Genomic DNA, 12,157 nt, shown 5'->3' on the forward strand with positions numbered 1-12,157 from the left:
GGCAAAAACCGGCCAAATGAAACTAGCATGTTTTATTGCGGACACAACCTTGCATTGAATGTTGCCTTACAGCTGAATAATTAAATAAAATCGGTATGTCCACTGTCCAGATTCCAAAACTGTTGAAAATTTGTCAATGAGCCAACCAGAAGCTCGAGCTATTAGTAGTAAATGAGACAGGAAAAACGGCTGAAGAAAGCTTGATAAAAAAATAAAAGCAAAACTATTTTTAATTGTTGGTAGATGAGAGCACTGATAAGTCGACAATCAAGCATTTAGCTTTAATAATGAGGCTAGTCAACACAAATTATGAAGTAGAAGACAAATTTCTAACTCTGATTCCTATCACCGACGGTTCACCTAAAGTTGTATACGAAAAAACTGTCGATGTTAATAAGAAACTCCATACAAAAAACCCTGTTAGGATGTGCGGCTGATGACGCCAATGTGTTGGCGAGGGGAATAACTCGATAGTCATTCATTTGAAGGATGACATACCAAATCTTTTCACCTTGAAATGTATTTGCCATTTATTTGCGCTATGTGCATCTCACGCGTGTGTTTACCTGGAGGTCTTAAAAATGTTTGCCGCGGAGTTTTCAATCACATTCAAATATCACGTGACGGCATCGGTGATTATAAAACTTTTCAGGGGATTATAAATATAAAACCTCATAAAATATTGCACCCTGAACCTGATGACTATCGTTGAATAATGTCTTGAATAGATTGTTGCAACCAACAATACAAACCAAGATAAATATAAAGATGCAGATTTACTGTTTTTCAAGCATATCTATAGATTCCTAATTTGTTGGCACACACTTCACCCCAAACTCCCACCAAGGAATCAAGATTGCTTTGTTAACCTTTATCGAAGACTGAAGATCATTTACAGGAATTATATTTGTTCGGTATTTTTAAGATTCACAAAGTGGTGTATTGTAAATGAATACGTCGTGTTCACAGATAAAGTAATTACCATCATAATACGTGACCGACGAGTGTTTTATACCGACCATAACGAGGTCCGCGCGAGCGACCACTCGCGCCGCATCTCCAATCTTCACAATAACATTGTGTGCTCACTATTATTCGTTTTCATTACTTCGCTTAGCTACAAAAACCTCAACCGCCAATTGTTTCCTATATTTTGGTATAGGACTTACGAAGCCAACGTGGTGTAGCGAGCGGAGAGAATATTGTAAAATAAGAAATCGCGGAATCATTTTGATTGTATCTATGAGATCTATGACCTGCAGAGCATAAGGAAAACGAATAGATAAGGTGACGGGTGAAGGGGCCCGGATGCTGCGGGTAGGTGGTGCCGCTGACTTCTCGCGAACAACAATGTCGTCAGACTCGCATATGCAAATGTATAAAACATAATACGTATGCAATACATAAACACATACAAGTGCTGATTGCAACATTGACACGAAACTAGTCTCAAGGTCATTATGTTTTTATTGAAATTAAGCGTTAAGACGAAAACGTAACGCTAGAACTCCGCGTTACTAATAAAATTGAAATTGGAGTTTAGTACTAAACGTGTCGCCTGTTTGCAAATTGCAATAAATGTCAATGGTGTCAGAGCGAACTCGGCGGCTCCGGTGCTCGTGTCCAGCGGTCGCGAGCGCTTCAGCACTAACCTCTAGCGCGAGAGTGATGGTGAACTAATTCCAAAAGACTAATATTTATAATTGTTAAGTACGGAATTTTAGTATGTCGGTCGCTAGTCGCAATCTGCAACGCCTTCCGTTTACGCTGACCCTAAAAAGTGGCCGTGACCAGAGCGCGAGGGCCTGCCCAATCAGTTCCATGATTGTGTTTGGAGCACCTTTCGTACGGAGCGACCGCCCCCCCCCCCCGCCCCGCGCCCACCGGCCGCGACTTCGCCGAACTGCGCAAATTTTTTGCCGTGACGTAAACATCGCCATTCTATACCGACCGCCTTTGAAGAGGATCCGATTAATGGAAATACCCACAACTACATAACGTTATAATATGTCAGCTCACTCACACACACACCCGAAGTTATAGGCAAAGGTGTTACCGTTATTGCCGATTATATAATATAGGCACATAAGTACACGCTTGCCTCGGCGCGGCAAGCAACAGGGGCACCGAGCAGCACTTGGTAGACCCACATCACGCAGAGAATATTTTCATGTGTTCAGTGGTGAAGTATGTATATATCGGCCATCGATTTATTTCGAGTCCAATAGTTAAGTATTCTCGAGACATGCGAATAAAAACCTGAATCTCAGCGATTACATACGTATTTTTCGATAAAAAATAAAGTTACTTTCATTAAAGGTTTTTTGTTTATGCTATTTCGGTTGAAAGTGGGTACGATTCTGACACAACATAATTTCACAAACAACGCTAGTAAAAAAAAACATCGCACGAGCCGCTTACATGACGAGGAGACTTTACCGCACACGACGAATAAATATGTGCGTAATAGACTGCCATAATTATAATTCGTATAGCGTATAGCCCGAAATAACGTATACTACTTTATTATAAAGTTAGGATAGCAACCCCATGCACCTTGTTCAGATCAGCTCGGAGCACCTACTCTACCACGCGAGGGAACGCTGCCAGCCTTAACACCACGTGGCCCGAAACAGATCATGAAATAACGAGTTAGGGACTTCCTCCATTCGCTTTATCAACTTTGATATTTTCGAGGAACAACTGCAACTGTTCCCAATTTTAAGCCTGGCTATTAAGTAGTGTATATTGGGTACGGTGGACAGTCGGTGGGGTCGCGCCACCGTTAGACGGCGCGGCGGCCGGCACGAGAGCAACATTTCCTTAAACAACTCGTGAGAGCTGCTGCCCGGGAAAGACGTTACATAGATGCCAAATTATTTATTTCGTAATATTAATTGGTTTCTATCGTCAAGGTAATATACCGTTTTAACAGTTAAGTAATATTATATTGAGTATATAAACGCGATTTCCCTGTTATTACCACAAACGATTTTAATATTTTTTTGGGATTTCTTGTTTACCATAACCAAATCAATGTTGTGTCAATGTTAGTGACCCATGCGGGAATGTCCCGCCGCACCGCGTCGAGTACGTCAAGGCTCGTGCCAGTTCCGTGTGTTGATGACTCACTGCGCCGCCGTTATCATTGTTCCGTCACATAAATGATAAACGACACCATACTGACGATGGCTGACATTCATAACATCAAAAGCTCCCCCTCCATGTGACGGTCTCGGTATACAGTACACACCACGACACGCACCTAACATGGTCGATATTCCGGTCACATAAATTAATACAAACAGCTCCATTCAATACCATTCACAACTAACAGAAGATACCTCGTGTACATACAATATTGTAAATGGAAAATTGATCACATTCCTTAAGCTACGTGTTCACTTAGGGAAAATGTATATTGTTGCAACTTGCAATCAGCGTCTATCGAAGAAAGAAGGTAATGTCAATGAGCACAATAACACGAGGGAGACACGAGTGATGTAGGAGTGAAGTGTGGGTACTGACTGGTGGTGAAGTTGCGCGAGGCGTAGGCGGCGCTCTCCTTGTCGTGCAGCAGCGTGAAGGCGTGCAGCTGGTAGGTGGCGCCGGGCGACAGGTCCCGCAGCGGGTAGGTCCAGTTGCTGGTGCCCTCCACCGTGATGTTGCGCGCGCCGCCCTCCGCGCGCTCCGTCAGCGGGATCACCTGCACCACACCTCACTTGCACAACTTCTAAACCGCGCCGCCGTGTGTTGGGGGACATTACGTTTGGGCTGCTCTGTATTTACTGTTTACCATCAGCTGAGAATGTGACTACACGTGGTGCATATAGGTATGCTGCATAGACTTGTACTAATATTAAAAGTGTGAAGGTTTATGTGACATTGTTTGGATGTTTATTAGTAATAAACGCCGTAGCCGATGAGTGGATAGAATTTAGTACACAGAAAGATCATGTGCTGAATTAACATACATAATATGGGCTTATATTGATGGTTGAGTCAACAACTCGAGTGGAAGTAGTCACAGTAGAAGGGCATGAGTTCGCGTGGCCACGCCGCAGGTGTCGCCTAATAACGATGACGTAACATCGTGACGTGGCACTTTGTATTACTTTGTTTAAGGCTGATGCCACACGAGACTCCAGCGGCGGCGACGCACCGCATGTTGAAATACGAACTGCGCTCTGGCTTTGGTCACTCATTAGAAACCGTGAGTAAAATCAGAATAAGAACCGGAAAAGTTAACGAGTGGAATGAGTGTCGGAATATGTGACTGCGCCCAAATGAATTGTAAACATAAAGGTTTTTCTCTGTTAGCGCTCAATTATGTGTAGCAGGTACCTATACCGCCCTGTAAAATGAAAATAAACGCGCTTCACCTCTTTGCTTCACAGCTGACTAAAACGTCCATAGGCCCAGAGAAAGGGAGACCTTGGATTTTAGCAGATTTAATCAATAGCTGTAGTATACTGCGCGATATTGATCTACGTTAAATTACATTGATACGCCAAGAATTCGTTATAAAGGATGAGTTCCTCCTCGATAAAGTGCCAGCATATAATAAATCGGCTATAGCCTGGAAGGTCTGAAGCCGTATTGCGATACCAATTCCCAAGATGTGGCAAACTTTGTGAAGAATTTTTAACACTGGCAAATGTTGAAAAGGTTGTGTTGACTGTTGAACCAACCTCTTATTGAAGTGGGAATACAACCAAGTGGGGGAAAACATTACCCATGATATCTGAAAAAGTATTCTATGTCCACGGCACAGTGACTACTGCACAGTACTGATTGACGGGAGATAATTACTCCTCGCCTGCCATGCTGTTCTGTTCGTAACCGGTTATACCTACACAGGCTAATCCCGGAATCCCACAGTTACGTGGAGCACTATAGATGGTATTCATACATCTTGTGTGCGGCGCTCGCTATCCGAGCGGACACAACATACACCCTACACTAGAATTATGTTATGATAACACCAAAGCGTAGGATTTCAATTGAGGGAGAACTCAGGGCCTGGTTAATACAATGATCGCTGATCTCAAGCCGAATATTTGAAGTTGCGTAAATGACTCAATCAACGCAATTTGGTGTTTAGATTTAAAAGTGAAAGTGGTACAGAATGCTGCATAACGTCCAGCGCGCCGCACGGCACAGATCCGTCCGCAATGCTGTACGAGGAGTTACCTTAAACCGGAACCCGGTGTAGTCGCCGAGCGCCGGCGGCGACCAGGATATGGTGGCTTGCTTGTTGCGGCCCAGCGTCACCGTCAGGTTCGTCGGCGGCTCCGGGGCTGCACACAACATACACAATCGTCATCCTGGGTGTGTGTAGCACGCAACACATGCCTTGACACGTGTTATAGAAAGGATATAACATAATTGTACATTTGCGTTTTACGTGGAGACTGTTAAGTATTGTGAAGGATAAAGTGTTAAACAAAGTAAACAAAGACAATGTTTGGCAGGCAGCATAATTCTAACGGCCATTGAAGGAAACATACCTGTCAATCTGGAGATTTTACATAAAATGAATCCCAAGAAGATTTTACAAAAAAAGCATACTTATAACTGAAAAATTTGATGGTGGACCATCGCCAATATTTATAAACTAATATTGCGTTCCTTGTCTAGGAAGTGTTTCTTTTTCCATTTATTAGTCATAACAAACAATAGAAATTATACTTAGTTAGTTTTGATCATGAATTTAAGGATATCAATTGCATATAGCAAAGCATAGCGAATATTTCCACGCGCGCCATTCATGAGCAGCTATTGAATTTTTTTGCCTTAACACCTTTATTCGATGGCTTGCGGAAGGCCTGCAGTTGTATTCTCATACGTAGTTCGTTCCATGAGCACTTTGTCGTAAGGTTACTTTTAATGATGGTTCACGAATCATGATAACATTAGTAGCGCGCGAACAAATCTAGTCGCGCGCAGCTTGTGAGTTATTCATGAGCATTGTCAGCGCATTCATCACATTTGGACGAACCCTAAGTTCTAACAGGATACTTACTGTAACGCGAACTAGCGTAAAATATGTTTATATCTTAAATTTATGCGGAACGGGTATTTGCTACATTGGTAGCAACTATTTGATAACACAATCTCTGAGGAAAAACTGAAAAGCATTGATACCCAATTTGTGCATAAACCATACCTCATAGTTTTGCAGTAAATTGGTATGATCTTGTGAAAAATTGACTAACTTTTAGAACAATGGCGCCAATTCGATTATTTAAGTATATATAGAATTCGAGTGAAAAATAATTCGAGAATACTGTTAACACCTTATAAAAGCGTCCGATTTTACCTCAAATTAATGTTTACGCGTCTTGAATACCTGATTGTATTGTATTGTATTTATTGTTAAATTCATTATTTATAATGATTACTAATGTTTACGCGAATGTTCGATATCGAAATAAAACTAGTGTTCGGATTTTATCGCGGTTATATTATATACGGTTCATATTTTAATTTTCTGCCGATGTTTTGATGTCATTGCAGGATTCGTGGTTTGACGGAGGTATTGGTCGGCCGAAGTCAAAGTTAAAAGATTTACATACATTTTACAGTTAAGGTGCATTCGGATAGTATCGGATAAGGGGTAAGATCGTATAAAGCAAAAATATCAGGAAAATATGGCTATTTTTTCATCATACTAGCCTTAGAAGCGTTATTAGCACGGAGTCCGAAGTTTCCTAAGGGTATTAAATTCGAGACTCCTCTCAACTTATCGAAAAGCCGTCCGAAATTAGCCGAAGGCATCTTATACAATTTTTGTTTATATTTTAGCTGTTGACGGGCCGATCTTTAAAACCGCGATTAAATTCGAAAACTAGTTTTATTGCGATGTTCATTATGTATTTCAAAATGATGTTTCAAGATGATGTTGAAGATATTATTAACATATATTTTTTTCCTCAATATCATATATTAGCTTTTGATCGCAGCTTTGCCCGTTTGAAGTTTCCTGGGATTGTAAATAATCTGTCTTTCGTAGGGTCTCACACTATATTCACACCAAATTTCATCAAAATCCGTTGGGTAGTATTTGAGTTTATCGCGTTCAGACAGACACATGCGGCAGGGGACTTTGTTTTATAATAAATATATATTTTTTGATTTTCTTAAGAGAGACGTCATACACTCCGTTATACATGATTGTTGCGTAATTTTAACGGTTTACGCAGCGCAAACAACGGAAGCTCTCAAAAGGAATAAAATAAGTTCCCCGTTTTTGCACATGTTTCACTGATACTCTGCTCCTATTGGTCATAACGTGATGTTATATAGCCGATAATCTTCTTCGATAAATGGGCTATCCCACATTAAAAGATTTTTTCAATTTGAACCAGTATTTCCCGAGATTAGCGCGTTCAAACAAACAAACTCATCTGCTTATATGTATAATAGTATAGATTAGAAATATTCACACAAACATCATCACTTGGTTTAAAATTAATGCAACTGTTTCAACACTTCAAATACCAGATGTCCTCCGCATGGAGCCGGGCGCCATCGGCGCGACCGGCGCGAATCTAACGCATGCCTTCCGATCATTCGAGGGTTGTCGCGTAACATGGAATTGGAAATGAAGTAAGTACTTAATCAATAATCAACGTAAACATTTCCTTGATCTGTTATCGATATATTGTTTCTAGCTAGATTTCAGAATTCTGCTGAGGTCCAGTTGCGTGAATCACAATAAAAATCCTAGCAAGTGATTTCACGGCGCGTTTCGTAACTTGAAGATTGTAATGCGCAATACGTGCGGCCATTAACGTGACGCAGGCTCAAATCCTACGCCTCTGTTCTGATAGCCGGCCAACTGCTTTCAAAATATGAAAATAAAGGATCCAGAATATTAATAACTAGCTTTTGCCCGCGGCTCCGCCCGCGTTATAAAGTTTTTCAGGCTAAAGTTTTCCGTTATAAAAGTCACGCTATATATTTTCCCTATGTTCTTCCCAGGGTCTCAAACTGTCTCCATACCAAATTTCATCTTAATATGTTGAGTAGTTTTTGAGTTTAACACGTTCAGGCAGACAGATGCAGCGGGAGACTTTGTTTTATAATATATTTTTGTAGAACTTTTTAAGAGGAACAATCCCGTCATACATCATTGTTGCATAACTTTAACCGTTTACGCAGCGCACGCAAGGGAAGCTCTCAAAACTAATACATTTTACCCGTTTTTGCAACATGTTTCATTACTGCTCGGCTCCTATTGGTCATAGCGTGATGATATATAGCCTATAGCACTCCACGAACAAAGGGTACTGGCGCCTTTTTAGTACATGCTATGTATCAGAGGTGGCACTGTATGTGAAAAATGATTTTCCCTGTTTCCTGCTATTCTCTTGAAAATTTTCCTGAATTTTCTTTGCTATAAACCTCACAGAGTCCGAGACCTTTCCAACGAATGCAAAACCGTGGAAATCGGTTCGTGCCTTCTTGAGTTATATCGTCAGGAAAGAAAACCCGACTTATTTTTATATTATAGATTAAGATATTATACGAATGATGAACCATTTATATCAGACGCATGTAATTGTCAGTTTCGGCAAGGTAGCAGCACCATGCGCGCGATAAAAAATTCGGCCATGGATTTTCAGCAGTCACGTGTAACTCGTAGATTACAATAAAAATGTCAAAGACAATTGTGTGATGACTATACGATCGCACGACTGACCTGTGATGATGGTTTGGTTCCAGGTGAGCAGGTCAGCGAACGTGGCGTTGGAATAGTAGAGCATGAAGTGGTACTTGGTGCCCGGCAGCCCCTGGAAGTTGATGGTGAAGGCGCGCGCGGGCACGGTGTAGTTGGGTGCGGGGTATCCGTCGCGCGGCCAGTAGTCGAGCCGGTAGTGGCCGCCGTCCGCGTTCTCCCCCGCGCCCGACCCCGGGATCTCGATCACCAGGTCTGCGCCCTGCACGCCGCCGCAGAAACACTGCACATACCACACATTCATGTAACGCACATCGTTAGACCATCGTTCAGTCAGGACTAGGAAACCAGCTGTTACATTAAATCAAACATGGATGCCGGCCGATGATACAAATAGTGAAATCTGTACCACAATTGTAACAGAAATTGCATATGAGTTTATCATTATTGGTGCACACAGTACACCACCACCGTTGGGTATGTTGCCCCGACTCTCAAGTCCCAACCTCGTACAATATTTCTAACGTAAGAAGAACTGTCAGACATAGGTACAAGTTGTCTTGCGACTTTTTAATTCACAATTAAGGTAAGCTAAAAAAATTTTTTTAATTTATATATCATTTCGGAATAAGAAGTAGCGTGTGCCGGGAGAACCGGAAGAATCCAACCTAAACCTCCAATCAACTGAACTTTGTATTATCTACAATATTTTCGATTATATTTCTTGATCACCAATTATCAATCATAATCAACATCTCAACTCCAATTCATGGAGCATCGTGTTATTTGGTTTCGTTAAGTAAATAAAACTTGCTAATATTTAAATTAACTTTAACCGAGTTTCTTTTTTTTTCTGCTTCGGTGGTGTAGTGGCGTTGCATGCGTGGCGCGACACTGCGATGTGGTCCCGGGTCTGGCATTAATATTGGGTTTATTTACTCAGTATCAGACCCGAGTTTGAAATTAGTGTCGGTATGGCGATAGGCCCCACATCACACCATGGGATGGGACACACATGCTGAAAATTGGGTAGGTTTTGTTATGTTTATATTTTTCTTAGTTTGAAAACATCAAATTAAATCGGACTGAAGCCAAAAAAAAAATATCAAATCCTATTTGATTTTGAGGAGTTCTCCTTTGCATCTTCTAATTCTAAGGTCCACCACTGAAATCAAAATGTTATCAAACGGAAGTTATTCGAAGTCCAACGCAAAGGAATTTCAAAATCGGTCCATAATGACGGAGAAAATCCACACAAAATTACCAATTAAGATTGTTTTTCTGTTCTGGATTTTCTCAATATTTTTTCTTAAACCACTGCTGAACTATAGGAATTTAAGACAAAATCAGCGGTAAGCAAACAAACAAAATCAGTTCAGCCGTTTTTGAGTTTGGGTGAGTATAACGAACATCAATTCACTTTTATTTATAAAGAAGATAGAAGATAGCTTAAAATATATTGTACGCATACGTACTTCCATGTGTTAATAGAATGCAGAATAAACCGCGGGGTACATATTATACACGTGTGAGGACAATATGTAGTTAATGATGGTATTGTCACCGGCGCGGCGCGGCGCGGCGACGCGGCGCGTCGTGGAGGTGCGCACGCGCAGCCAACAGCTAAACGCGTATTGAATGCCATCGGCGCATAATCGAGCGCCGGAGTGAATGGACGACCAATATGTGGTCAATATGTGTCGATTAGCAGGGGTGTGCCGAAGGAAAATAAGACTTGCATCCGTATTAATTACTTTTTGACGGATCTTGAACGGCTCTTCTACATTTGTAAATTTAATGTGTATTAAATTCTCAATAAACGTGGCAATGAAATAATGCTAACAGAAATTTTAATTACTATTTATTACCTTATAAATTACATAATTGACACATTTATTTTGCAAGAATGTAATATTTAAAACTAAATTACTGTAGTGAGTTAGCTATATAGCTAGTTACAACTTATAACGTATTTAAGTATGTATATAAATTTTAATGACATTACATCTATTTAAAATATCTTTTGAAGCAGAAAATAAGTTTTCTTATATTTTGCGGCTGAACGTGTTTAATAATTTTTTACGAAAATATTACCCCGGCGCAATGTGAGAATGACGAATTTATAATCAACAAACATGATTTTACTAATTCCAACCACCTTTAACCTCAAACTCCTTTTACACGATTTTAATTTTTATCTATAGATATTAAATATACGCTCCCGGCACCAAATGCATCAATGAAATTTCACGTTTATAATAATTATGTACTTATATTAGCTATGATGCGGCGATAGCCTAGTTGGTTGTGGAACGGACTGCCGAGACAAATGATCGCAGGTTCAAATCCCAAGGGCACACACCTCTGACTTTTCTAAAAAAAATATGTGTGTATTCTTTGTAAATTATCGCTTGCTTTAACGGTGCAGGAAACATCGTGAGGAAACATGCATACCTGAGAATTTTCTTATAGGAATTTCGTTGGTGTGTGAAGTCTACCAATCCGCACTAGGCCAGCGTGGTGGACCAAGTCCTAATCGCTCTCAGTAGTAGAGGAGACCTGTGCTCAACAGTGGGACAATATACAGGGTGGTGACGACATAGCGACATTAAATGAAACCACATACCGAATATCACGTTAGTAGTACGTATACCAAAAATTATCAAATTACAATCAATGGTTTAGCCGCAGGAATTATTTTTTACTTTAACGATTTTATAACATGATGTACATACATCACGATTTTGCCACGCAAGTTCATTAGGTCATTCACCTCAAAACAATTTCTTTTACCTACATGCGTAATACAACTAAATACAATGTGCTACTCGCTACTCAGAAATAATATTAGCACTGTTTTGCATTCCAACAAAACAGATATTATGTGTAGAATAAAACACACAGCGTTGATGTGAAGAAGCTGTCTATGGTTATGCTTTGTCTATAGTTATATACCTGTATAATCTGTGGATTCTGTTTACTTACACCTTCTTCTCACCAGAGGCGCCACTGTCGTGACGCTTGTGGCGAGTTGACAGTTATTTGAATCATACGTGTCTTCACTCACCTGCAAGAGCCTTGCTGCAACGCTGTGTGTTTTATTCTACACATAATATCTGTTTTGTTGGAATGCAAAACAGTGCTATTATGTGCCTTCATAAAACACACAGCGTTGATGTGAAGACCTGTTTGTTATCTGCTGGTGAGAAGGGAGAAATTAAATACCCAAACGCTATGTGATTATTATATTTACCACAATTATATATATATATATATATTTTATTTAAGTAGAAAATATAAAAATGAAAATCGTATAATTCTATCATTTTGATCACAGTTATAAATTCTATTCTCATTATAAAGTAAAATAATCAAACAAAACAAAAGGATAATAATAAAATAACAATTCCTTATTATAAGGTAAAATAATCAAACAAAACAAAACAAAAATAACAATAATAATAAAATAATAAC

At 40.0% G+C, this 12,157-nt stretch overlaps 1 protein-coding gene across 1 annotated transcript in view; it reads right to left on the minus strand.

The window, feature by feature from the left end:
* LOC115451719 (tyrosine-protein phosphatase 10D) overlaps nt 1-12,157 on the minus strand; it is a 42,382-nt gene that overhangs the window by 19,735 nt on the left and 10,490 nt on the right. The window contains exons 2-4 of the mRNA XM_037441641.1: nt 8,708-8,966; nt 5,194-5,300; nt 3,529-3,706 (exon numbers count right to left, since the gene is read on the minus strand). Coding sequence (XP_037297538.1) covers nt 3,529-3,706; nt 5,194-5,300; nt 8,708-8,966 — 544 coding nt within the window. The remainder of the gene's footprint in view (nt 1-3,528; nt 3,707-5,193; nt 5,301-8,707; nt 8,967-12,157) is intronic.

This window comes from Manduca sexta, chromosome 22 (assembly GCF_014839805.1).
Source record: "Manduca sexta isolate Smith_Timp_Sample1 chromosome 22, JHU_Msex_v1.0, whole genome shotgun sequence".
In the NCBI taxonomy this organism is placed as follows: domain Eukaryota; kingdom Metazoa; phylum Arthropoda; class Insecta; order Lepidoptera; family Sphingidae; genus Manduca; species Manduca sexta.